The 26,860-nt window shown below is 38.1% G+C and overlaps 4 protein-coding genes across 12 annotated transcripts; 2 read left to right on the forward strand and 2 right to left on the reverse strand.

Annotated features, from left to right (window-relative positions):
* The first annotated feature begins 139 nt into the window (after positions 1-139).
* Positions 140-3,065, forward strand: LOC117604482 (Golgi resident protein GCP60). Of its 2 annotated transcripts, XM_034324587.2 has the most exons (5): positions 140-343; positions 425-667; positions 950-2,007; positions 2,096-2,155; positions 2,235-3,065. In XM_034324587.2, the coding sequence occupies exons 2-5, from the start codon at positions 490-492 to the stop codon at positions 2,328-2,330; spliced, it is 1,392 nt and encodes a 463-aa protein (XP_034180478.1). In that variant the 5' UTR covers positions 140-343; positions 425-489; the 3' UTR covers positions 2,331-3,065. The 2 variants fall into 2 exon arrangements, with proteins under 2 accessions (XP_034180478.1, XP_034180470.1); XM_034324579.2 differs by lacking the exon at positions 140-343 and having other exon boundaries at positions 350-667.
* Positions 3,066-3,194: 129 nt separating this feature from the next.
* LOC117604403 (uncharacterized) lies at positions 3,195-12,254 on the reverse strand. Of its 3 annotated transcripts, none has more exons than XM_034324428.2 (8): positions 11,941-12,254; positions 11,010-11,132; positions 10,774-10,905; positions 10,610-10,690; positions 9,384-9,611; positions 8,607-8,810; positions 6,636-8,041; positions 3,195-6,579 (listed from the first exon to the last, which is right to left on the reverse strand). In XM_034324428.2, the coding sequence occupies exons 2-8, from the start codon at positions 11,028-11,030 to the stop codon at positions 5,991-5,993; spliced, it is 2,661 nt and encodes an 886-aa protein (XP_034180319.2). In that variant the 5' UTR covers positions 11,031-11,132; positions 11,941-12,254; the 3' UTR covers positions 3,195-5,990. The 3 variants fall into 3 exon arrangements, with proteins under 3 accessions (XP_034180319.2, XP_034180290.2, XP_034180329.2); XM_034324399.2 differs by having other exon boundaries at positions 6,636-8,044; XM_034324438.2 differs by lacking the exons at positions 10,610-10,690; positions 10,774-10,905; positions 11,010-11,132; positions 11,941-12,254 and having other exon boundaries at positions 6,636-8,044; positions 9,318-9,527.
* A 6,349-nt stretch (positions 12,255-18,603) lies between these two features.
* Positions 18,604-25,111, reverse strand: LOC117604454 (transmembrane protein adipocyte-associated 1 homolog). 3 transcript variants are annotated; one of them, XM_034324541.2, is made up of 8 exons: positions 24,970-25,111; positions 24,266-24,465; positions 23,896-24,191; positions 23,631-23,827; positions 23,488-23,548; positions 23,225-23,411; positions 23,022-23,151; positions 18,604-21,493 (listed from the first exon to the last, which is right to left on the reverse strand). In XM_034324541.2, exons 2-8 carry the CDS (start codon positions 24,412-24,414, stop codon positions 21,341-21,343), a joined length of 1,173 nt encoding a protein of 390 aa, XP_034180432.1. In that variant the 5' UTR covers positions 24,415-24,465; positions 24,970-25,111; the 3' UTR covers positions 18,604-21,340. The 3 variants fall into 3 exon arrangements, with proteins under 3 accessions (XP_034180432.1, XP_034180416.1, XP_034180423.1); XM_034324525.2 differs by lacking the exon at positions 18,604-21,493 and having other exon boundaries at positions 21,850-23,151; XM_034324532.2 differs by lacking the exons at positions 18,604-21,493; positions 24,970-25,111 and adding an exon at positions 24,600-24,739 and having other exon boundaries at positions 21,850-23,151.
* On the forward strand, positions 24,697-26,840 carry Ufsp1 (UFM1 specific peptidase 1). Of its 4 annotated transcripts, none has more exons than XM_034324897.2 (4): positions 24,697-24,836; positions 25,766-25,928; positions 25,989-26,159; positions 26,338-26,840. In XM_034324897.2, exons 2-4 carry the CDS (start codon positions 25,794-25,796, stop codon positions 26,701-26,703), a joined length of 672 nt encoding a protein of 223 aa, XP_034180788.2. In that variant the 5' UTR covers positions 24,697-24,836; positions 25,766-25,793; the 3' UTR covers positions 26,704-26,840. The 4 variants fall into 4 exon arrangements, with proteins under 4 accessions (XP_034180788.2, XP_034180779.2, XP_034180770.2 ...); XM_034324888.2 differs by lacking the exon at positions 24,697-24,836 and adding an exon at positions 25,267-25,407; XM_034324879.2 differs by lacking the exon at positions 24,697-24,836 and adding an exon at positions 25,332-25,462.
* Positions 26,841-26,860: the final 20 nt, after the last annotated feature.

Raw genomic sequence — 26,860 nt, forward strand, 5'->3', positions numbered from 1 at the left:
ATCGTAAATGCGCGATGCGTACGCATCGAACGAGTAATAAAGATATTTTTGGTTTCACTTGTAATTTTCATACCTCTTCCTATTATGAAATGAAACGTCAAATTACTGACATCATGTATTATGAGGATCAGCTTCAGTGTTGTTTTTATTTGAACAGATGTTACAACATCTGTTATGATTTAGTACTCGTATTAGTCGCTAAAATCATCCCTAGCAAAATTGAAGTAGAATACTACTTTATCAGTCTCCCACATCAAAACTACGATGTGGCAATTGATTAATAGATACGGCGTAGACCATTGATATTCCATGTATAAGACTATTGTTATAAAATAAATATCAGGTAGAAATACGTTCATTCAATCAGATTTTCCTGCAGTTTTGTTCTTGCAAAGATGTAGGAAATGTCTTGATTTTTAAATAGTTTTAAGGGAATAAGGTTAGAACAGCTGTAGCAACAGAGTATTTGACGTGTCAGTGCAGTTGCAAATGGCGGGCACCAATGGTGACATTTCCTTAGTAGGGAAGAAAATCGAAAAATTAACGGTATCTAAGGAAGAATCAACGAAGGATGAGAATGATAAAGAGAAGAAAAAGAAGTCGGAATCCCATTTTTGGGGATTCGAGACTCGAGAATTGTATAAAATCGCGATTAATTTTTATAAAGGTGAGTCGACGGTATTGACAGTTTACTAGAATGATCTTGCTATTCAATTCTCTGTATTGTGTAAGAAAAATGACGTGTTTGTATAGATACATCGGATTGTATTTCTGTAACTTGTTGAAAGTCTGAAGTATAGAACTTTATGAGAACTTCATTTGTGATTGTTGTGTTGATTTTGTATACCTCTGCTCTTGTCGGTTAAGATAAATAGATGAGAAAATTGTAATTAAGACAAATTTCTTTTATTATTCATTCGACATTGTGTCAAATATGATGTTATTATAGAAAAAGAGGGTAAAGCGGTTCACCTGTCTTATGAAGACAAATTAAAATTGGTGGCTTTTACTCAACAAGTAACACATGGCAAGTGCACAGCTGAAAATGCACCGCCTTTGGGTGTGTTGGATGTAATTGGAAAGGATAGGCGTTTAGCATGGCACAATTTAGGAGATATATCTAAGGAACAGGCAATGGAAGGATTTATAGTTTTATTGGATAAGTTATGTCCATTGTTTAGAACAGTTGTGGAAGCACAAAGAAGGGACAATGAAGAAAAATTACGGCTAAAGAAGGAAGAAGAGGCAAGAAAATTAGAAGAAGAAAGGAGATTGAAAGAATTAGACGAACAAAAAAAGAAAGAAGAAGAAGCTAGATTAAAAGAAGAGATTCAAAGGAGACAAATTCAAGATGCCTTAAACCAACAAACGTATTATCAATTTAAAGTATATGCAGAACAACAGTACCCTGGTAACCCAGAACAGCAAGGTGTATTAATAAGGCAGTTACAGGAGCAACATTATCATCAGTATATGCAACAATTGCGTCAGAATCAATTAGTAATTGAAGATCAAAGCCCAGATACGAATAAAGTAACAGCAGAAATTGAGGAAACAAAGGAGCACAAAGAAACGAGTGAAACAGCTCCCTTAAATGATGAAGATTCAGATGAGCTACCAGAGGATTTTCCACCTATAGTTCCTGCAGAAATGTGGACAAGAAAAGGTGTGGAGGAATTCAAAGAAACTATCAGGAGAGAAGCCGGTGATGCTGTTATTAAAGTTGGACATGGAGAAATTGTAACTGTAAGAGTGCCAACCCACGAAGATGGTTCCTGCTTGTTTTGGGAATTTGCAACTGATGGTTATGACATTGGTTTTGGAGTATATTTTGAATGGTCAAAACCAGAAACAAATCAAGTATCGGTACATATAAGTGAATCTGAGGATGAAGATGAGGAAGATGACGATTATGATTCTAAAGAAGATTTGGAAAGTGGAGTATCCACTGGTACCATTCAGTCTGACTACAAACCATTGCCACCACCTATAAGCGTGATTGTACCTGTAAGCATACAACTATATACCACAGGTTAACACAAAGCAAACATTGATTTTATTAATTAATATCTGACCATGTATTGTTTTCTTTCAGGTATATAGGAGAGATTCGCAAGAAGAAATCTATGCAGGGAGTCATAGATATCCAGGACAGGTAAATGAATGCATCTTTAACACCTACTTAATGTTTACTTACAAGATAATGATGCCTTTATATATGTTTCTTATTGCAGGGAGTGTATCTTCTTAAGTTTGATAATTCGTATTCATTGTGGCGAAGTAAAACGCTTTATTATCGAGTCTATTACACACAAAACGGCGTCGTGTAAAATTAGCTTTGTCGAAAGTCACTGCGATTTGCTGACCGTACAATCGTTGTAAACTAGCCCACCACGATGGTCTGCCGGATACTGCTAGTCCAACTAAACGAAGAGTCCTATATCTAATTTTCTGTTCATATAAAGTCGAGTGTTCGCAAGAAAAAAAAATATACTTATTATTATAGTTATGTAAAGACACTTTATTGTTTAATATGGCAAGCAAAGTGGGCACAAGTAAAAAGAAGAAGGTTCCTATTACTCCCCTTCCTGTGAATGTTTATAAACGAGCGAAACAAAAGTATATACAAGGTCGATAACAACAGTACATACGCATCGAAGAAGTTCTTTGTATCCGATATATTAGTGTCGTATTCGATTATATATTATGCCAGTAATGTATCGGTGACTCTATGCATAATATTGTTTTCCCTGGTCAGATTTTAGTCTGTCTTTGTTATTATCTCACTCATGTCTGTGTCTTATACTTTTATTGATACTGTCTCAAGTTTTAGAAAAATACATTGAAATTAAAATATTCCGTGTTTTATTTGTTAACCGTTTGTTATTTTGGATGTGTTAAACAAATAATTGAAATCGCACGTGTTTAAGGAAATATGTTCCTTTTTTCGTGTCAACGTTTATTGTACTATAACCACATTGTTCGTTTGTTTCTTTGTTTTTACAGGAATGATTTGTATATCGTCATTAATAAGAATAATAATAATAGTTATATGCATAGCAGTATATAGTTACAGGCTTTTTTACGCTAATATGCGTGTACGTACCGCATATAAACGCGTTTCCAATTATCGCATAATAATAGACAATTCGTCCTATAATAACAATTTTAATTAGAAGAGCACTTTTCTGAGACGGCATGGATTTTCTTTGTTCTTAACATTGCACGGCAATGAGGACTCTGGTTAAACGTCGAGGCTTTATATACAACAGATATTTAATTTATTTAAAATTTTGCATGAACACTAAAGCAATAACCAGCTACAATTCCCCTTGGCGTGCAATTTTTCTGCAATAGCCAAATATTCATGTTATTTTGTTTCCTTTTTTGAATTAAAATAAATTGCTCGATTAAAAATTCGTAATAAAATGAATTTTGAATCCATATTAATATTATGTATATCATTAAATACCGTTCGATTGTTTAAATTTAATTCACACATTTGGCATTGAAATCGTCGATTAATTCTTAAAGCCTAAATTTGTCTCTATGAAATTATGAATCGATGATTTGTTAAATGTTAAAGGCGCGAATGGTTCGTTGGGTGAGACACTTTCAAATTTGCCACGGAAATCGAAGTTAATCAATGCACATCCTGTTTAATAAATTCATACATATTTATAATCATTGCAATATGATTTCACGTCAGATTAATTAATAAATCAATTTTTAAGTATCAAATTTTAATAGAGTGCGATTAATTTTTAAAAAGATTCGAATATAGTTGTTGCATTATTAACCACAGTACATCCGCCATTTCGGGAAAGTGCCTCTTTACAATCCGGTGTTCGTTAAACGTGTCTATCAAAAAATTCTATTGTACGCGGAATAAAAAATTGCCATACATTATCGTAGATGTAAAACTTAAACAATAATCACGCGCGTTATCCTGAGATGCCTTAACAACTGTATAATTAACGTGAGTATCGAAATTTTCTTATCACATGCTTCGTCGTTTGTCATTTAACAAGTAGGGACGCTACACATGGCTACAAGGTAGTTTAAATCCAATGCAGACGAGCGACTTTTTATCATGCGATCACATGTCTGTCTTCGTTTTTTGCAAAGAACAAAGAAAGAAGGTTTACTAATCGCAGTGGTACCGCACGGCAAAGTCGCTCGTGTGCTACGTTTGTAGCGTTCGAATTTGGCGGGAAGCGTATAACTGAACTGCGCTGGCGTCTCCTCCGACGCCATTTTAGTTTCAATACGCGGTTCGAATTCACGGTGCGCGGACGCGAGTGGTGTGCGAGCGTGGGAAATTGAAGAAATGTGGTGATATTTATGGACAATTCTGCAATTTTCTGGACAATTTCTATCATCAGAGCGGATATCTACTGACTGGAACAATTTCCGGGGGAAATTTCATCGCTTTTCATCCGTTTCATCGCATCAAGTGTGGTGAGTGAATACGATTTCAATAGCTAGCCATTCTTCATAGACAGATTTACGATGCATGTAATAAATTTCAACCCATTCGAATGAACATTTATGTATTTCAACAGTAAAGAAAGAACTCTTATTATAAATGTTCGTACTCTTAATACACGTACTCTTGTTTCGTACTCAATATATGTACTCTTGTTTCGTACTCAATATATGTTCTCTTGTACCTTGCCCTTGACAAGGGTAACATTTTTCTTTTCTTCGTTGATTAAAACACCAATATCGAATGGGTTGACACGTGATAAACCGTAACGTGAATTAACGTTACATTTTGTCGACATTAATTGTATTAAATTACACGTACACACATATGCACATATGTATTATGGACTTCGAAATCCAGATTAACTTACTATAGACATGTACTATCGTGGTATAATTAAGGTCTTTAACCCCTTTCCTGTAAGACATGAATTTTTATTACCAATTTGCAATGATTAATATCAAATAACTTTTTCTGCGCGTATTTCTACGGAGCAAGCGTACTGTAATCTCTCGATAGATGTCGTTCCGAACGGCGTCCATTTGAAAAAATTAAATGCCTACTCGTGGGTATACAAAGACAGATGGTTCTGAAACAGTATTCGCGTATAAGTTATAAATGTTTGTGCGAAAATTTTAACGCTTTACTATATTATTTGTATGTCAATTAGTTTTGCGTTGGATTTTATTTTCGTTCAACTTAATTATACCACGATCATTATTATTAGTAATAATTTTTATCAATGATTATCACGATCAGCAATTGGCATCGATACACATTATCCGAGTATATGAAAAATATTTTCCTAAAAGCATATAACGGTGCGTTTGTTCTTTCGCGACAATTATGTATAATAATAGTATAATGTAGGTAATGTACCGTCTAGTAATACAAACATCTCAATGGAAACATCGAGAGATCGGTAAAAACAACGATCGTATAATATACGACGACTTGTTTCTTTTCTTAGCTTTGCGCGAGCAAACGTGTAGACAAAAATATATAATATATGTATACTTTCGTATCTATGCACGGGAAAGCAGAGACTTTCGGTCGTATTTTTTTCGGCACGGATTTCCATTCGATTGAACCATTTAAAAACTACGGTTTTTTTCTTGCTTGCAATTGAGCGGACGATTTTGTTTTACAAATTTCACGTTCACTACGAATTGACATCGCGATACATTCGATGCTTTGCGTTTTCTGCAAGGTGGTTGCATTGGATTCATGTCCATGCATAGTCATTGAATGATTTGGTCTAATAAAACGTGGACAGCGAATTTATTAAACGCTGTAATCACGATAGTAATTCCAATTGGCAACATCGACAGCGTTTCACGCTTCGGCTTTTTCTTTTTTCAAATTCTAAATCCTCCGAATCAGCTTTTCTCACTGGTCGCGTTCCATCTCGAGCCTTCGAACTCGTATTTGCAGGATCTTGAACCGTGAAAATTAGGACGGATATTTACATTTACATTCTATTGGCTTATATGTTCCTTCGTTATAACGACGTCTCCATGTTCAAGTTCGTCCATTTGTTATTATCCGTTCTGTAATCCTCGACCCTGCCCGTGAAGCTTCTGCGTATACTAACATCGTGTCGCGCAGGCTTAGCACGTCTCTCGGTCAACGAGCGAGTTAATTCCCCTTTGAATGTGTTTTCGGAGGATACTCTGTCGGTATCATCGTTGGTCGTCTTCTCGTTACGCGTCGATCCTTCGTACGGAGGGAAGGACGTGGCGTGTTGCGAAATTCGAACCTGCGACTCGTTCTTGCCAAAATCTATCGCGTCCATGGCATTCGTCGACGCCGAGAAAGCGTACGGATAAGGGTGTTGACGATCGGGGGGACAAGAGAAAGCGGAAGGTTGAGATGAGTCCGAGTAGCGTTGTCTGCGAGCGTCTTGGAACCGACGCCTAGATGACTTCCGGTCGCAAGTCAGCGACCGTCCTAGTTGGCCGAGGACGGTGTGACTCGGCGTCTCTTCCGTAGGGGTGCAATCGACTTCCTGTCGGGTTCGAACAACATCCTTTCCGCCGAACGGGTCACCCGGACAGACTTCTTGTATCGGACTCGCGAAAATCAGAGTTCTATAAAAAAGATTGATGATTTTCTTGGAAATTTTTAATCGTTACCCAGAACTCACCTATTGTTATCACGTTTGCACATGGAGATATCCTCGGTTTTATCATTCGACACGTTTCCCGGTTGCTTCCTTTTCTTTCCAAGCACCGCGTCCAAACTTTCCCTCGATCTTGAAAATAGATTGAATCTTCCCTCTATGTCGGACGCGCATACAGGGATGCAACCCTCGTGATAGGATGATCGTACCCGACGACGTCTATCTACTTCCTCCTCCTCTTGATCGGACAGATTCTGAAGCTCTCTGGCGGTTATCAGTGTATAGCGTCTGTTATTTTGTTTTAGAATGGACTTTAGACAGAAATAAGTCTTGGAATCGGGCAGAGGACACGTCTCGTTCGACATAGGGTTCGCTATGACCCTGCTTCGAACTGCTGTCCTCTTCGGTATCGCTCCTCTACTCGCGTCCACTGTTCTCGATTGAGAACTTGCTTCATCCAACGAGCAAAGAGAGAATCTCAATCTCTCTCCTCTTTTTTGTTCGCTACCTCGTACCCTCTCTTCGTTAAACTCTTCCTCTTGTTCACTCTCCAAGATATTCCTCAAACTTTGCCCATTTATTCGAAGAAACTTGGTATCAGTTTCCATCAGCTCTGATCGGAACCTGAGGTTCGGTTCGGACATGTCTCGAGGCATAACGCTGCTCATCAACTCTCTCCTGGGATTGTGAATCCCTGAAGAGCTGCTTCCAGGGGTATGTTCATTTCTGGAGACTTCTGGGTTCTCCAATTGAGCTTCCACTAAGAGTTTCCCACAGCTTCCACATCTTCCAGTCTCTGTTTGGCTGACGTAGGTGCAGACTGGAGGATACACATCGATGGTTGTCTGTATCAATGGTTCTCTGGCACTGCTCGATTGCCCAACGTCTTCTTCCGGTCTTGTACCTTCGGTGGTGCTGGTTTCAGAATGGCAAGGACAGGAACATTCGCGAGGCTGTTCCTGGGGATGATTCGGGTTCTCGTTGTTCGTTTCATCGTTCATAGTGCAGCCTTGCTCTGCCCGTTGGTAGAGCAACGCCTCGGAGTAACTGGGTACCATTTCCGTAATGCTCGGGTCCTGGGGTCTTTGATCGGGCGCTGGATCCATGAGAAGGGCCTCGCTGTAACTTGGGGCCAACATGTAAGAGCCGGGCTGGTTAATGGTCTGCTGGCTCATGGACGCGTGTATCGGCTCGCTTCCGCTAGGTGTGTCGTAGTTAATCCCGAACAGTTTCGTGATCTGATAGTCCGCGTACTGGGTTTTATACTCTATGATCACTCTAAGAGGCCAGCTAAGCAACAGTGCGCTCAGACACCAGTACACGTAGCGATTGGTGAACCATGGATTACCAAGAACAGCTACCAAGGTCGTAGGGTTCAGGTTGTATCCGAGATCCAAACCCTCTCTCATTTCCATGTAATCGTCTCTCAACTCCTTGGAAGAACATTTGATATTAGTCATCGATGGATCTTAACCCCTTCGCCTATGATTTTTTCGATAGTTGCCTCAGTCAGAGCCAACTATTCAATTTTAAGATAAATAAAGACAAATGAAATATCACTTAATTGATATTTGATATTTGATATTTGATATTTGTTCGAGCAAATAACCATACTGGAAATACTGGTAAGAGTTTCTTTTAGCACCCCCCTCCAATTGACTCAAAAATTACCAGGCAAACTTCTCATGAGTTGTAAGTCAAAAAAACATTAATGTGGAGGCGTGGAAATTTTTTTTGGAATTCTACGACGGTGAACTAATGTGATTGATTAAATGAATTTAAAATCTCGTTGTTGTTGTCTAGAAGAGTAAAATGGTGGTGATGAAAAATTAAATTTTTCGTGACTTACCCACGTGATTCTAGTGCTAAAAGGAACTTCACCCGAAATACCAACGAAATTAGAACATTTGAACTGTAAATTGCATCAGGAGTGTGACATGATGTTGTAGGGCAAGGGGTTAATTAAATGATATCGATTGATTTATCGTATCGTACTTGTTCGGCAAAGAATCTCGATCTTGCTTCTTCAAACTCGGTCGCCGATCTCATGTTCGAAAAGGCGAATCCTTTGCTGAGATTGATCTTCGTGATTGGCACTTTTGGATCTAGAATCAACTCTTTGCTGATATCCTTCACGCCGCAGTAATCGTAGTAATAAAAGGACGTTGCTGCGTGAGTGTTTATTCTTTCATAGTACACCTGGAAGATGGAGATCGTTAGAAAGGAAGATAAATCGGGGATAGATGGGCCATTGAAAATATATTAGAATCGTTTAATTAAATTTTAGAAACTTCCTCTGATTTGAATTTACGAAGTTACCTTATAAATCCATAGAATATAACACACGCGAAATTTGGCGAAAGAGGAAGACACGTTCCGATAAAATTTTATTCAAATTGTCTAGTTCGAATTCAGGAAATTTCCATATAAACGCATAGAATAAAAAGTAAGCAAGAGTGCAAGAAATACACGTCTCCATAAAATTTTATTCAAATTGGTTACTTCGTGTTCTCCAACTTCCTCTCCGAGCGCATAGAAATTTTATTCAAACGGCGCCGTTGGTTTGTCGAGTCGGTGAAATTTCCTTCTAAATGCATAGAATAAGTGAGCGAGGATCTAGGAAAGGTAGATCGATGAAAAGCGAATGGCCCATCTTTCCTCGTACCACGTTTAATCAGTCTGTCGCGAAGCGTATCAACGATTTACCATCCCGCGACTTTCCCTTCGTCTGGATTACGAGATATGCGTTGCACGTTGCGCGATATGCGTTACCTGCGTCGTAGTGTAATTGTCTCCGTTTCTGTACCGGGTAATTTGTCGTTTCCGGCGTACGTAATGGTAAGAGACAGCCTTCCACCAGATCGTCGGCTGAGCTGACTTTAATTGCGACAGCTTCGACAAAACGCTGTCCTGGCTCTCCGCGTGCAATAAATCGATTCTGATCGGCGAATGATAACATTCCACGAGGTAAACCAGATATAACATTCCCATAAATGCCACCTGAAAGACCGAGCAATATATATGTTTTTTTTCTTTCTCTGATACGGAGAACTACACAAGTGTTACACTCACTTATTAATGAAACTTTGCTAGCTTGTAGAGCTCGTCGAGCTGAACACGCCTATACCTCGTTTTGTGGGCAGACGACTAATTGTTTAAAAGATATTAATAATTAAAGTTAGTTACTCCTTACATTGAGAAGTATGACATACTCACAGATACAAACGGTTAACTTTGTGGTAAAACGCTTGACTCGCAATCTAAAGGTCCACGGTTCAAATCCATGGTTCCTAAGTTTTTTTTTTAAATTATAATTTGTCTCTTTTTGAATAACTATTACAGCTGTGCTATAATCATTGCATTTATTAATAATTCATTACATACACTGCAATTGTTATAGAATTTAAGTTATTCAAAATAGAATATAGAATTTTAGTTATTTAAAAAGAGACAAATTATCATTAAAAAAGAAAAAAAAAAAAATGGGAACCAAGGATTTGAACCGAGGACCTTCAGATTGCGAGTCATGTGTTTAACCACGGTGCGGATCCATGACTCGCAATCTGAAGGTCCTCGGTTCAAATCCTTGGTTCCCAACATTTTTTTTTTTTTATGATAATTTTTATATAATAGTTATTCAAAAAGAGACAAATTATCATTAAAAAAAAAAAAAAATTGTTGGGAACCAAGGATTTGAACCGTGGATCTCTTGATTGCGAGTTGTATGTGTGAGTTTGTCATACTTCAGAATGTAAGGAGTAACTAACTGTAATTGTTAATATCTTTTAAACAATTAGCCGTGTGCTCCTAAAAGAGGGTATAGGTATGTTCAGCTCGACGAGCTTTACAAGCTGGCAAAGTTTCATTAATAAGTGAGTGTAACACTTGGGTAGTTCCCCTTGTGAAATATACTTAGACACTTTGGTGCAATTTATGGGTGTCACGGGTGAATCTTAAATTCGAGAGGAATTTTTTTTCTTTTTTTATTCCATACTTACGGGAATATAAATGTAACCATCGTCGCAAGGAGACACGTGTCTGGTACTTTTAATCGGATATCTCGAATAATTGATCACCACCTACGAATAATCCCCGTTCCCGATCAATTCGCGTATCATTTCTAGTTGCATAGGAATTTCGTAATGCAGAGGAAGTTACGTACCTTGGTGACATTCGCGCATCTACACCACGTCACTGCGGCAAGGCATCCGTATATTAACACCGATAATACCAAACATTTGCAATTCGGTTCTTTTTGCAAAGCCCCGCAAAGCGTTTGGGATACTGGTCGCTGCTAACAATTGAATACAAGATACAAGAGCTTCTTTGTTCAGGATTGTTTGATGAAGTTTTTTTTTTTTTTTTGAAAGTGAAAAGAGTATCATTTTTGAAACATACTTCCTCGTTTTCTCGATTCATCGTTGAAGAAAATTGAACTACTTCCGTTTCTCTTAGGTCAGAGCTTCTCCATTTCACGAATACTCCAGGCTATCCTTTGGTTCCTCGTTATTATCCTTTGTTCTGTACTCGTAAGAATTTAATTATTTGCTTTCACGGTGATCAAAAGACGAGAAGAGTACACAGGGATTCCGAGCGCGGTGTTTACCGTGGCTCGGTAATTAAACGAATTATTTTCCCGATAACAACGTTCCGCTAATTGTTTTGAAAATACTTTTCAAATTAATTATCTCTCATCGATCGCGTTTGTTCAGTCTGATCTTTTATTTAACACTTTGATATGAATTAATAATAATTTCGATAAGGATAAGGAAAAGTGAATGAGAAAAGTATTGGCACACTCTTTGCTTCCTTACAATTTATTTAAATAAAGCAAACATTTCGTTACATTTGTTGTACATTTCTTAACAGAGTACAAATATTCTCCTTAATTATGTGTGCTAATACTTTATCAATTCACTGTAAAATCAGCTATCAAAGTGTTAATCAGAGTGTCGAGCATCATCGTGTTCCCGCCTTTTAATCACGCAGCTTCTACACACTCCCTTAAACCCGGTTAATTTTCCCACCACCCTAGGGAAAATCGATCGGACGATCGACGAACACAGACAGCAAAGATGATCTACGAACCTTGATCACTTGAATCATGAAAAAAAAAAAAAAATATCATTGAAATAACGATGTTTGCCCCGCTGTCAGTGGTGTTCAAAGTTGAAGCATCACACACGCGCGCGGCACCACTCGAAAGCCGCTTTGTCCGCGTACACGATGAATCGTTCATCCCAAGGCAAGAAATAAAATCGATCGTGTCGAGGGGGAGTAAAAAAAGAAGGGACGAGACGAACAAGCGTCTACTTATTATTAGCCGTACTTTGTCGTCCTTTCGCTTCGGAACGTGTCCTGAACGTTTGGTAGAGCACTTTTCCTTCTCATCGCACTCGCAACGTTTCTCTTCGATCTTCCTTTTAATCCTGTTCGATAGAAAATCTTTCCGACTCTTATACCAATGTATCCGCCGGTCACATGGAAAAGAGGATAGAGCGAAAGGGAAGCGAACGATGCACACCGTCGCGAAAGCGTCCTCCCCACGCGTCCTGAAGCACCCCTCTCGGCCGTACTTTCGGCTGGATCCACCCCGTAGCTAACCCACCGGCTAACTGACAGCCTCGATACACCGTAACCGCGGACGCATCTCTACTGACGCTCCGAACGCCGATTCGACGTCACCGTCGGCGTCGGCGTCGCGTCGGCGCCCTTATACCGTATCATCGCCGCGGCTGCGCCCGCTTCCGCGTTCCTGCGTCCTCGAGAAGGCTTTGCCGCCCTTTGTCCTCTTCCCCATTCAGCTTACATCGCGTGCCAGGACGACGCTCGGTACGGCACCGCTCGCACCCTCGTCGCGTCGAAAAATACGCCGGTCCGTTCTCGATAGACAGATTTTTCGTTAATTATTCCATTAGACACCTTGGAAATTTTGTTTTATTACCATCGATACTGAGAAAAACGCGGGTAATATCGTTAACGCTACACTTTTTAATTATTCTTTTATTCTATTCCCGCAACAAAGCTTCTTTCATACGCGAGTAATTATTATTCAAGCGGTCGTGCATACGCAAAGGAACAACTGTTTATTGAAATAATGAAAATAAGTCGCCGTGAATAAAGTCGGTTCATTATAACGAGTAGAATAGCGAGCGCAACTGTGTTCTCGACCGCCTTTCAGAAAAATTTAAAAAGCTTTCCAGATTAAATTTCATTACGCGAAGAGGCACGCTCGCGCTTTGTTATCCGCCGGGGAATCTATATGCGGCAACACGGCCGGAAATGAGTTCATAAAAGAGAGACGTTAACTCGGTGTCGTTGGGCGAACGATATCGGTGTTAATTTCACGCTACCGGGGGTGTGAACCCGTTTATAAATTGAGATCGCGATTTGCCGGCCGATTCGCGGAATAACCAGGAAAATTAACGGGGAAATTTCCACTTTTTTTCCCGCCGGAGCAAATCGAAATGCTCTTCCGTGAAATTAACACGGATTCGATATATTTCCACGGAAAGTTTAACGCGGTTTATCCAACGATTTCACGGAAGAGTTTTTCGATCTGCTCCGCCGGGAAAAAGGAGGAAATTTCCTCTTAATTTTTTTATGCCATCGATTTTTTTCTGATAGGCGAATTGGCAATAAATTTATCGACTTGTAAATAGGATAATGGTGTTTGATAAGGATCTCTAGAGATTCCCGTTTCCACGCGTTGAACGATACGTATCAGTTGCATGCCATCATTTGCACGGCTGAAAAATGGTAATACTCGTGGGAGTATCATTAGTATAAAAGGATGAAATATGATTGATGCATTATGCATTAAACGGATAGAAGATCGCTTTCGTGATAACCAATCATTACAAATCGTTAGATAAAAATGGCAACAAATTAAATGGTCAGTATATAAATCAACTTTCGGTCAGTATTTTTTTACCAAAATGGTCAATATAAAAATACTAAACGGTTAGGTTAGGTTAGGTTAGTACATAAATAGCGAATGATCAGTATGGAAGGATACTGACCAAAGGATTTAAATATTAAAATTGAATTTGACATTATTTTTATTCATCTTGTTCTGATTTAATCGACCGATACAAATCCATCAAAGTTCCAATTGAAATCGATTTAAAAGACGAAAGGAAACCAGTCAGAAACAGTGCAAACAATATACGAGCAGACTGATCAAACATTGGAAGGTACATAGTATCAATAGAGAATTGGAGGAGCGTACGATCTTTGGACAATGTTTCCCATTGTTGGATCGCGTGACTTTTAGGACACCCTCTATCTGTATTGTGCCCACGGTTGGATAAAGGCAGGTTTCGGCGCCGTCTCGTCGGGTATCTATTGATTGCAATTTGAGATGATGGCAGACGGTCGAGCGCGCATGTAGCTCTAAGCGTTCGTGTCGAGTTATGCGTGTACCATCCGTGATGTCCTTTCTTAACGCTGACCACTACCACTCCCGTATCCTTCGGATTATCCTGCGAACAACAACACGTCCACACGTGTCGCTAAATATTTGACCAACAGCATTGGGTCAGGATAAAGCCAGGCAAGGATATCTGCCTCTTTCCTCTTCTCACACATGTTTCTTTAATTATTCAATTAAATTCTTAGTACCCACTCTAAAGTCAGCATGGTAGAGAATATATATTCTAAAATGCTCATCGAATTTAACTCGTGCCAACCGAGAGAGTCCAGTGCCAATTTTTAGTTTTATTTATCATGCAAAATTGTTTAGTATATTTTGTTTAAATATATGTATTTGATTATGCGCAATGGGAAGTTTGGATTGATTATAGAAATTGTTCAGTTGGGTCCAAAATTAACGAACTGTAAAACAAATATAGCAATTTCTTAATTTTTGTAAGAAACAAAGTAGATTTTGAACCGAGAAATAATAATCCATACTAACGTCGGTATATGAAAAGGTTTTTCCTTACTTAAATGTCCTGGGTATCCTTGAACGTCGTCGATGTAGGTCTTCAGGCGCCGTTTATCCGCCATAAGAAAAGCGTCCCGGGTTACGACGAAATTCCCCCAGGGAGAAAAACAGAATCAGACGTCAGACATTGGTCTAAGCGCCTGCTGTTCTGACACGGTTTTCCCAACCTTTCGACAACGACACACTTTCCCAGCGTGAATTTGGAAAAGTACCAGTTTATGGAAATTTACCATTTTATCCTGGTTCTCTTCAATCATTCCATTACCGTGTCGAGAATTGAACGTACACTGGTTGAACTAATTCTGAACACTTTGAATAAAAATATTCTTTATTTCATATTTCTGCAGAAAATGTATATTCTGCTATGCTAAATTGATACCATAATATTTTTATTGTAATCTATAATGTTTGTACTTAATATTTTCGCATGATTTGGTATGCAAATATTATAAAATTTTAATTTAAAAAAATCTAAGCTGTGTTGTTATTTTTGTTTTTGCGAATGGCAACACGAAACGTCGCATGATGAGAAATAGCCAATCACAGGATGAAAGGATATCCAATGAAATATTAATTTTTTTCTACCTCCTTTGATTTGTTGAAATTGGCTGTAAATGGTCTTTTTACTGACTTTTTTTTATATAAGCGACGCTCTAAAATTAGAAAACAATGATTAGAATATAAAATATTAAATAATTTGAATAAATGCGTTTAAGTAAAAATTTAAAAGTGTCCAGAATTAATTCCACTAATGTAAAACCGTGGTAGCTGCTCGTAGTTTTCATATTTTTCCAATAAATTTTATTAAAATCGCGTTTAATTGAACGAGTAATTATAAAACATCGTTAACTGTCTGGTTTTATGAATTGATCTTTCCGTTTCATTAACTTTTTTTTATCGTCGACGTTTATTTTGAATAAAATGCAGCTGGAACAATTCGAAGTTGTTTTTCACTTGTCTCGAGAAAGCGTAGAGTAACTGCTCTCTCTAGCGTGAAGTGTTTTACACTCTTAAGGTTTTCAAGGGTACGTGTCAGATTTCAGCGTCGAAAAGTCTTCTCAGCTACCGTTGAAACAGTACCGTGCAACCCTTTTGAACAGAAAAGATTATTAACGAGACGTGTGCCTCGACACGTGATCAAAGCGGTGCCAAAAAGGCGACGTGAAAAAATTGAATTTTTATCTCTTTTCTCTTGATAGCAATTTTTTCATCATTTGAACAAGAGGAAAACGCGAATAGGAAAAATCTCTGAAATTTTCGAGATCCACGGTTTGTCGATCGGTGATACGGTTTATACAAATGTACACGGTGCATATTAACGCGACCCGACAAGATAGAATCGCATTTTTTTGGAACGCAGCCAAAACCGCATTTTCTCTATAGTTCGAATCCTTCGTCCACGCGTCTATAGCGATTGTTATCAAGGATTTCAAATATACATCGCAGGACCATCGATCAATCTCTACTTCCAACTTATTTTAAATTTGCAACTGACAAGCAGGGCCGGCCCTGAGATTTTTGGGATCCGAGACAAGCTCCGAAAAAGGGCCCCTTCACATATATGACATAAAAAAAAGTACCTCAAATGAAAATTATAAAATTAACATTAAAGCTTGTATAACTAATTTAGATTTGCATTTACGTCGATTAATATTCTTCTTGCATTCTTAGACGCAAAATCATCTTATGGGGGCCCTAGGCCCAGATCCGGTCCTGTAAATATTTCCTCAAATAAAATTTATAAAATTAACATTAAAGCTTGTACAACTAATTTAGATTTGCTTTTACGTCGATTAATCTTCTTCTTGCATTCTTAGACGCAAAATCGTCTTATGGGGGCCCTGGACCTTGGGGGGCCCTAGGCCCAGATTCGGCCCTGTAAATATTTCCTCAAATAAAATTTATAAAATTAACATTAAAGCTTGTATACCTAATTTAGATTTCCATTTACATCGATTAATATTCTTCTTGCATTCTTAGACGCAAAACCATCTTATGGGGGGCCTAGGCATTTGCCTAGGCCCAGGACCGGCTCTGTAAATATTTCTTCAAATAAAATTTATAAAATTAACATTAAAGCTTGTATAACTAATTTAGATTTGCATTTACGTCGATTAATATTCTTCTTGCATTCTTAGACGCAAAATCATCTTATGGGGGCCCTGGACCTTGGGGGGCCCTAGGCCCAGATCCGGCCCTGTAAATATTTCCTCAAATAAAATTTATAAAATTAACATTAAAGCTTGTATAACTAATTTAGATTTGCATTTACGTCGATTAATATTCTTCTTGCATTCTTAGACGCAAAACCATCTTATGGGGGCCCTGGACCTTGGGGGGCCCTAGGCCCAGGTTCGGCCCTGTAAATATTTCCTCAAATAAAATTTATAAAATTAACATTAAAGCTTGTACAACTAATTTAGATTTGCTTTTACGTCGATTAATATTCTTCTTACATTCTTAGACGCAAAATCGTCTTATGGGGGCCCTAAGCGGCCCCCTATTCTGCCTAGGCCCATGGCCGGCCCTGTTGACAAGAACGTTTCATTTTATCGTAGAAAGTAACGAAGACTAGAAAGGGTGTTTCGAGAAATTTTTTTCCCCCTTCGCTTTCCGATGCTATAATGTCCAAACAAGCGTTTCAGAAGGGTAGAGAAAACCTTCCACCAGGATGACTTCACAGGATACATAGTTATTCGGCACGAGGGGGTTGAGAAGAAAAAAAGGGCTGGAAAAGTTTGTTACGTAAATGAGTTCTTGACCAAGCAGAGACGCGTTATCGAGATCGAGTAGGACGTCTTTCCCTAATGATGATACCCGGCCTAATTAAGTCTTGCTCCATTTTAATCAGCACATCGCATGTGACGTGCTGTGTTCAGACAATGTTGCCAGGAAAATAAAAGAGTGTCCTAAATACGACGCCTTTCAACGAGTAATTGGACACGCTTTTGCAATTGGATGCTCGTGTCCTGCAAATGTTATTTACATAAAAGTTCCTTTGAAAAATTCCTCTGCGAGAGATAAAGGATTTTCATATAAACACCTTATCTTTATACAATTATCGATCGAGTAGTTATTTTTTAATTAATGTCAAGGATTCTTCATATTTTCTATAAAGTGTTTATTTTCGATAGTTTGCCTCTTTAATTATGAAATGTGTTCAATAGCTGATCGATAGCACGAATTCAATCACGCAGATTGTTTCTGTAAACAACTATCAAGGTGTTGATGTACTCTTTCAACATAAAAAAAAAAGGGTGCCCTCTGATATTGTGCAATGAGAATCAATCGAACGGAAAGTGGCGATGATCCTTGTACCGTAACTAATCGTCGCCCTCCGGCTAGCCTTGTCCATGAAAAGGTGGTGCAAGTTGGAGCGCGAATAATGCGCATGCATGCATTTTGTATTTATAGCACGAGCGTATCGCGTGGCGAAAATTTAAGTAGCTGAAATCTAGCCTCTCCTCTGAACCCTTCTGCTATAACGTAGCCTGATGCCAAGGTTTAATCAACATCTCAGTCATAGCCCTCTTATCGCGTCGATCTTTTGCTCGTTTGACCTTTCGCCCAATCGTGTTATACCTTCGAATCAAAATCAATCGAATAGTTAACAATAATGAGATTACGATCGCACGATCTTCCAGAGTTTCATAGCTATCAATTTATTAATAAGTGACACCATTTTTTGCAAAATTAAAAAAAAGGAAATCGATGTTAGGATTGGGAGTAATAATAATCACCATTCGATTGAAATTTATTAATAAGTGATACCATTTTTTTGCAAAATTAAAAAAAAAGAAATCGATGTTAGAGTTGGGAGTAATAATAATCACCATTCGATTGAAATTTATTAATAAGTGATACCATTTTTTTGCAAAATTAAAAAACAAGAAATCGATGTTAGAGTTGGGAGTAATAATAATCACCATTCGATTGAAATTTATTAATAAGTGATACCATTTTTTGCAAAATTAAAAAAAAAGGAAATCGATGTTAGGGTTGGGAGTAATAATAATCAGAATTCGATTGAAATGTAATTTTATTTTCATTAAATATAATAATCGCGTGACGCGTTCGAAGTATTGCCTTTTACAACCCACCTGACAATCACCGATAACGAAATGAACGAAAGTAAAATAGAATAAAGACATCACATTGTCAGACAGATACGAGTACAAGATAGAACGAGTAGTTCAAAGTGCGAAAGTTGAACCGACTGCAAATTGACAGAGAGACTCGTTGCTTGTTTGTCACTAGTCGAACGAATCCGATTTTATTTACAAATCCGAATTGGATCAGACGCTATAAAATACATAGTTAGTTAAGTATATTGCTACTAATTTCACGGTATTCGACGCCAATGATATCCTACGAGGGTACTCGATGTCGTTAGGTCAATTAAAATTCTTATTCAACATCGGATCCCTCAACACGTTCATTGCCACGATAAAAATGGTCCTATTGTTTAATTTGATGATGGACCCCCCGTGGCAGTCAACGTGTTAAGCAAAATTCGTAGAAAAATCGTTCATCCTCTTGCATGAAATGGAAAATATTCGAGATCTAGCTGAAACGAAACTAAAAAACAACAATGAGTATTTTTACTAATATTTCAACAGGCTAATTGTCGAAAATTAACAAGGGATTATCGCCGCTTTTTTCGTATCAAATTGAGAAAAAAAAGGCTAATTAGCCGTGCTCGATGCATGTCTGCCAAAACTAGCACATTACGAGTACGGATGTACAATATCGATAAATATAATGTTACTTATGCACGTACGTATATATTAATATATAAATAGCACGATCCTTTACACTAGAGTACAGGGGTATGTATATACATATACGATGGATGGAGTCTTCGTAATTAGTTAGCGAAGCATCGAAGGATGTTTCTTCTTAGAGCCTAGGTTACATTGGCAGAGTATACTATTATACACTAGTAGAATTAATTCTGGACACTTTTTAATTTTTACTTAAATTCCGCATTTATTCAAATTATTTAATATATAATCATTTATATTTTATATTCTAATCATTGTTTTCTAATTTTAAAAGTAAAAAGACCATTTACAGCCATATTTTTAATATACAATAAAAATTACAATTTCAACACATCAAAAGAAGTAAAAAAAATTAATATTTTGTTAGATGTCCTTTCATCCTGTAATTGGCTATTTCGCATCATGCGACGTTTCCTGTTGCCACGTTTAGATTTTTTTAAATTAAAATTTTAAAACATTTACAAACCAAATAATGTGATTACAATAAAAATATTACGATATCAATCATGGTATCAGAATATACATTTTCTGCTTGAATATTTTTAATCAAACTGTCCAGAATTTATTTCACCAGTGTATAATAAGTAAAATTTGTCTACTATACTTGCGTAAACGATCAGGCAAGTGATTGACTGAATATTGTAAGGGTTAGTAGAGTGTAGGTACCGTGGTAGAGTAATTCTATCACTAGCCTTCTCTTATCACTATTTAGCGCTAGTATATCAGAGTGATTTTAATATACCAATGGTAGAATTACTTTACCACTTGCACTCTCATCGTTCTACTTATATTAGCGTTAGTATACTCTAGCAGTGTAACTTAGGATCTAAGCCTAAGCGATAGAGTATACTAACGCTAGTGCATTGGAACGATGGAGAAAGGGCTAGTGGTAGAGTTACTTTACACTCTATTACTAAAGAGACCTAGGCTTTTTTAGCCTAAATAGTATAGAGTATATTATCGATGTAACCTAGGCTTTTTAAGCCCGAATGATAAAGTATACTAGCGCTAGTACTTTACCAATGTAACTTAGACTTAACTTTGAATTAATATGTTTCGATCCTCGTCGCCGTGCTCGTCTCGACGGCTTCTATTGTCCTTTGCGTCGTTCCGATCGAAAAGGTGTCTCTTAATGCAAAAAGTAGGAAAATAGCGAGGAACATTCGGCGCTAATCGTGCTCGATCTTGCGTGTACGTTTCACGCCCGTGATCGAAGGTCTCTTTGGTGAAGAGGACGGAGAAACGATAAGTAATCAATTTGAAATCCAAGTCTCGATGAAGTTCGAATGTACATGTAGGGATCGCTTATCACCAATACGATTCGATATATCTATTATCATGAAAATCCTTATCTACGCGAGACTCTTCTCTCTTTCTCTCTATGGAAACGAATTCTCTAACCGATTAAGTACGAAGAGCGAAGAAATTCAATAGCTGGGATTTGTTTGAAACAGCTTCGGAGGTTCTTCTTCGCTATCACAAAGAAATTAAAACTAGAAGTGTGCGAGTACTCGAATTTCGGGTCAAACAATGATCGGTCGGTTGAATTTTGCCGAATTACTCGAAATTGACGAACTATTTGAAACGAAAGCGAGCTACTCGAATATTCGAGCTGAAAAATCTTCAAGTAGATCGAAGTTTTACGACGGCTCGAATATTCGAGTAGCTCGCTTTTGTTTCAAACATTTGATCGATTTCAAGTAATTCGGCAAATTCATGTACTCGACTCGGCTCGAACAATCGAAGCGAATTCAGCTCGGCTTGTGAATTACAAGTACTCGTACACCTCTGATAAAAACGTTCCTGCCGTTGTCACGTTGCTCCGAGAACGTTGAGAGCGACTAGATTCTTTCTCACTGGAATCCTTGAGATTCCATCCTGATCCTTTCGTACAGGGGAAATCGAACAATGCTTTCAAACGGAACACCTTCGACAAGTCGTTGAAGAAATCGTTGAATCCATATATTTCACTTATTCTACACGCATCTCCCATTTGTTCACTGTTGATAACCGTTCGCTTGAGTTTGGCCTTCTTGACTATCTATACTGTAACCGGTTATGCTATCCGGACTTTGAAGAGACGCAGCGTAGAGTGGATTCACCGGTGTTGAGTTTGTGTCGAATTGGGTCGAGTCATAAACACTGTGATTCTGTGAACAAAAGAATAGTTCCCCTTTGCATTTTTGTTTTTCCTTCTGTTCTTTCAACAACAATGACAAGTATATAGTATTATTCTTCGCTATCACAATAGGCACACAACAACGCTGAATTATCACGCTTTCATATGTGTATATGTGTGTGTGTACTTGTGTGTAGGAATACCCTTTCCTGTCTTTCCTTTGTAAATCGACAAAAAAGAATGGGAAGAAAGAAACATAGTAGATGGTAGCGTTGGTGAGAAAAGACGCACCTGATTTTGCAACAAAAACAAAAATGAACAAAACAATAATCAACGTGTTAGCACGATCCTTTGCCAAGTTAGTGTAAATAAATAAAACCAAGTGCATTGGCTACATTAACGAGTTTAATTAAAATCTAAACATGCTGTATATACAGATAATAAAGCATTTTGTGCGCTCCTCTATATATATATATATTTATATATATATTATACTATATAATACATGTAGTTATTAACAAGTACGTGTAAAGTTTCGCTATCCCACCAGAACTTACTGCTGAGTTTCAATGGTTAAAATGGTTTTTAAAAAAATGTTAAAATTACTGCTCTTATATACAGAACTACACGTAATGACTTAGATGTTACACCGATAGCTCTAACAAAAGTATTTACAGCGACTCGGTCTGCGTATAAGATTTTGTGTGGTCAGAGGGAGGACTAGGATCTACTTCGCTATCTTTTACAGGTTTTGGGGTTGTCAGTGATAATAAGTAATCGCTTAAACCAGCTGACTCCCTTTTCTTCGGCTCTCTTTTACGCCTTTTAAACGTATCCTCCCGTGTTAAAGTGATAGATTTAAATAGTAACTGTTGCGTAGCGTTAGAATTGTCCATGGAATCGGACGCGTCTTCTACTTGAACCTCAGACATACCGGTGTTAGCATATTGTTTCAAAGGGCTCAATTGTTTTCTATCACCCTCGATTCGCGAGACGGCTTTATCTTTTGTTAAAGGTTCTTGACCAAGCGTGGTAGTTTCAAGCGGTGGTATCTCGAAAAATTGTGCTGGTACGCTTCCCTCCGAGCCCTTTCTCTCGTGCTCTAAACTGCTCTTTCTTGTTAACGAAAACAGATTAGTACTACTGTCGTTTGCTCCGGATTTGTAAAGGAAATTACTAGCAGTGCTTGGGGAGAAAAGTAAATTCGATACGCTACTGGGTCCACCGTACTTAAACTGAGAGGTGGATCTACTTTTCCAAGCAGTGTTGGGAAACCTTAGATCTGGAGCGCTCGTTTTGGAATCAATAAAATTATCAGATTTCGTTAGGGGGTAATTCTTAAAATCAAAAGCTGTTTTCTCCGCGCTCAGACGTCTAGCAAAACTTTTGATGCCGGGTGGGGAGCGGTATAACGTGACCCGGGAATCGTAAGCGTGTCCACTAGCAACTTTAAAATCTTTCGGAGACGCTAAGGAGTGTAGGGAGGTTTTATGTTTCGTAGGGGATGATTTTAATGCTTGCGAATCGTATAGGGGCATGTGAATAGATGGAGTATGGACCTGATAAATATAATCGCTGTCTGTTTTTAACGAAGAGAAACTCTGTTGATGCGGCAATGACACTGTATCTTCGTCCATTGCATCGTCTACTTGTGCCTTGTAGGAGAACATTATAGAAGGTTGTGAAACCCTGTAAAAACAATTGGTTAGCTGTAATTTCTATATAGAAATTGAAATACATTAAGCTCGTTCAGACGACTTACCCAAAGAACTCAGACAGAAACGTATGATAAACTAAAGGTGTAAAAAGGGTCAAATAGACAATTGCAGTAAAATCCACGATACATAATCCTACAGGATTTTGTGTATAGTTTAAAAAGCCTGCGCCAATTGATTGTACTAGGTCTAGCATGGCTAACGTACCAGCATAAATGTAAAAACTTTTTCTTGCTGGAATAAAAGATACCTCGTAGTATGTGAATTGATATAAAGGAATAAAAATACAATAGTATCTGTATCAACATACTTGGAAGGGTTAAACGATCTCTTAACCGTGTCCATGGCAGTATCAATATAAAAAGGTATATCTGTAACAAGATTGTAAAAATTGTTAGGATAATTTGGAAGATGAACTAGAGTAATTACCTCAGTGAAATAGCAAACGTTTACCATTGTGAAAACAAGACTGCTGCAGAACCAAAACATCATGCCCCCGTGACCAAATACATACAAATTTCTACTAGGAATACGGAATGTATCGTCTGGTAAAACTAATTCCAAAGTTCCTTGAGTTATTGTAAAAGCCAGTGCTATCAATGATGTGGCAAGTAATACCCTACGAATACTTGAGCGACTATCCAAATGTCCTATAAATAAAAAGCAATGTATTTCGGGATGCGCGATAACTAATACAAATGAATGAAAGTAAACTCACCAAAAGCCAAACCAAATATAAGCACGCTCATCTCTGTTGATAAAAGAAAAAATCGGACCGTAACCCAGAGCACTTTATCCGCTTTACCGCCAACGGTGGCTGCTGCGTTCACAGTCATCGAAACGACGCATCGTATCACCGAAATAACTATGTTACAAATGACAAGTCCGTAAAAAGCAAAAAATATTGGACTACTCGTTGCTCGCAATTTAAGCCGTGCTCTGTTAAATCTGATCGCGATGAATAAAAGAAACAAGAGGTTTGGTATCAATATGACAATATCCCATATTCGTACTCTGAAAAAACATAAATATCAATGGATAGAAACAGCATGACAATATATACCGTACTTGTATACCGTACAACATACCTTGAATCTTTGATTTCTTTGTATAAGATAAACTTGCAAAAATGTTCTTCATCGGTTATCGGTGAGCTAACATTAGGAATCATTGTACTGCTCAAGTCATACGTGTGTAACCAACTTTCAGATACTTCTTCGCGAACTGCACCATACATACTTTTTATTCTGTCGCACACCTTACACCACAATCATTTCTTGATTTTTCACTGGCAAACAAACAATGAACAGTATATGTCATTCCAACAGGAGAATAAAATAGTATAATTTTATTTACAGGTTACTTTTGCATGAAAAAAGATAAGAAATGAGTAAGATGATAGGAGATAAAAAACGTCGTTACCGTTCTGATCGACGTACACGAGTGAGATATCATTAAATACTCTACTCGCTAATTAAGGTGACATAATAAACATAACCTAAAATACTTGGCAGTATTCCCAAGTCACGACCTTCGTTACTGATAGAAAGCAACGACCGAACTACGTAACAATATAAACAAAAAAGCCACAAGTATAAACATTCCCGCGAAATAAAATATTGTCTGCTAGTTAATCGAGGGGTAAAATCGATAAAAGCGGTAAGTCTATTGTGTTGCTGTCAAAAATTGACGGTGCGTTGCGATGATAAATCAGCTCGAGTGATTCATGCTACTAATTGATTGAACGCTAATTCAATAAGACGGTGTACCCGTTACGATTTACATGACTTACCGTGCCACGAGATTACCGCTTTCATCTTCCTCTTCGAAAAAAAAAGTTAATATACTTTGAAGTCTGCTCGACGAGCGTGCGTACGCGTATACGTCCGCGCGTTTCGTATTTTTCCGCTGCTTACTCCTTACCGCACTGTTTATTGTCCGTTTCTCTTATCCATATAGTATTACGTTCGTGCTGAGCGATTGTCATTTTGCTATGAGACTCCAGTGTCCATTTCTGTTGATCAGCATTTAGCCGACAACCACGGCACTGTCGTTCTTTTGTCTTACGGTTCCAGTAACGCCACACCGTGTAACCGAGAATCGTATATTTGATCGCCCCTGAGAGAAACGCTAAACGAAGTGCGCGTGACTGCGTACGGAGTTTGACGTTTCTATCAAAATCACAGTTACTCGACGAGAACGTCGATGAACCGTGAAAAGGTGTTTCCAGGTAACGCCACGATTTAATGCCTATCATAAAGGCTGTGCTGCTCTTCTTTCGCGAGGTATACTTTCGATCGGGGATACACGTAACGTTCAGATTACGATTTCCTCGTTAGGCGAACGCTTTCACTGGAATCATTACGACAGTTTAATGTTCGGAACGTCTTGGATAGGTTAGGAGTTTCGTAAAAATACGCAGAATGGCCGCGAATCGCTCGTAAACCGGGAAATACGAAATTTCCCGCTCTGTTTCTCATCTCGTTCATTGCGTCGCGTTGCGTCGTTTCGTTGATGCTTTTTTTTAAGTATAGTACAGTTGGAAAGAAATAAGCAAGCAATTCCTCAGTATATTGTTTTTTTTTTAGAACGTTTTCTGATTTAAATAATTATACGATGATCCACGATTACTCGAGCGAATTACTAAAAAATATCCATTGGGACGTTTCTCCACCGGAAGTCGGTACCAGCTTCCTGGTCCGTGGGGATTACGAATATTGGCATTACGGTTGCGATGGTTTTAACGATAAGGTTTGTGATCGGATATACGATTGTATTCTTTGATTAAGTAATAAAAAGTATGGCACTTAGGGATGGGGGTGCGGGTACAGAACCCTACAGACTATTTGTTCCTGGATCATTATGAACCGGAAGTTGGATCAATCTGTTCCTAATATCAGACGTATACAGGAGATACTTGTTACGTTAGAAGATAAAGAAGAAAGTTTTATTGGATCCAGAGAATGGATTGGAAGTTTCGAAGTAAGTTAATATTTTTCGCTGAGTCAACTTGAAGTAATTAACTTCGATAATCACCAAAGTCAAATGAATTATTACTGCAAATTTAAAGAAGTTGCCACACATTTGCGATACGCTCGATAAACGCGATATATTTTCACCAAAGGAGAAAGTAAACAAGTCGATTGGCAATACGTCGTAGGTGTGCCTGGTGTTGGATCACTTGTACGAGGTTCTCAGCAAAATAATTCACGTTCCCAGTGGTAGAGCGTTATCGGAACAGATACCGGTAATCAGGGAGCACTTGGAGAAATTCGGCAGCCCAATCATGATGGGAGGGGACAGAGATTGTTCCAGCAAAGGAATACTAGGCATCCATCAGGGTGTGAAGAATACTTACATGCTAATAGTCGATCCGCATTTCATCGGCAGAACAAAAAACGCGGAACAATTGGAAGTTAATCACTGGGTGAAATGGCAGGACACCAAGAATTTTGTAGATAGCTCTTTCTACAATCTATGTTTACCTCAGATTAAATGTATAACTAGCAACAAACAGGAAGATTAATGAAATGTATAGAAAAGAAGAAAACAATTTGTATCATAAACACATTTTATTTAACTGGATATACATATGATATCCAAAACCACTGAAGACATCACGTTTAATATGTACACTATAGATAATGGGAAATGAAATAAAATACTTTGAAGTATTTATTCTA

Source organism: Osmia lignaria, chromosome 9 (genome assembly GCF_051020975.1).
Source record: "Osmia lignaria lignaria isolate PbOS001 chromosome 9, iyOsmLign1, whole genome shotgun sequence".
Lineage (NCBI taxonomy): Eukaryota > Metazoa > Arthropoda > Insecta > Hymenoptera > Megachilidae > Osmia > Osmia lignaria.

Excerpts from the sequence above, each read along its gene's own strand:
- LOC117604482 (XM_034324587.2), top strand. The coding sequence starts at position 490 with ATGGCGGGCACCAATGGTGACATTTCCTTAGTAGGGAAGAAAATCGAA. Across the intron at positions 2,008-2,095 it reads CTATAAGCGTGATTGTACCT|GTATATAGGAGAGATTCGCA; the intron begins GTAAGCATACAA and ends GTTTTCTTTCAG. Across the intron at positions 2,156-2,234 it reads GTCATAGATATCCAGGACAG|GGAGTGTATCTTCTTAAGTT; the intron begins GTAAATGAATGC and ends TTCTTATTGCAG.
- LOC117604403 (XM_034324399.2), bottom strand. The coding sequence starts at position 11,030 with ATGAATCGAGAAAACGAGGAA. Across the intron at positions 9,612-10,609 it reads ATGGTTACATTTATATTCCC|GTGGCATTTATGGGAATGTT; the intron begins GTAAGTATGGAA and ends TCGGTCTTTCAG. Across the intron at positions 8,045-8,606 it reads CGAGATTCTTTGCCGAACAA|GAGTTGAGAGACGATTACAT; the intron begins GTACGATACGAT and ends TGTTCTTCCAAG.
- LOC117604454 (XM_034324525.2), bottom strand. The coding sequence starts at position 24,414 with ATGTATGGTGCAGTTCGCGAAGAAGTATCTGAAAGTTGGTTACACACG. Across the intron at positions 23,549-23,630 it reads GCAGTCTTGTTTTCACAATG|ATATACCTTTTTATATTGAT; the intron begins GTAAACGTTTGC and ends ATCTTGTTACAG. Across the intron at positions 23,412-23,487 it reads AGATCGTTTAACCCTTCCAA|CAAGAAAAAGTTTTTACATT; the intron begins GTATGTTGATAC and ends CTTTTATTCCAG.
- Ufsp1 (XM_034324897.2), top strand. The coding sequence starts at position 25,794 with ATGATCCACGATTACTCGAGCGAATTACTAAAAAATATCCATTGGGAC. Across the intron at positions 25,929-25,988 it reads GCGATGGTTTTAACGATAAG|GGATGGGGGTGCGGGTACAG; the intron begins GTTTGTGATCGG and ends TATGGCACTTAG. Across the intron at positions 26,160-26,337 it reads AATGGATTGGAAGTTTCGAA|GTGTGCCTGGTGTTGGATCA; the intron begins GTAAGTTAATAT and ends AATACGTCGTAG.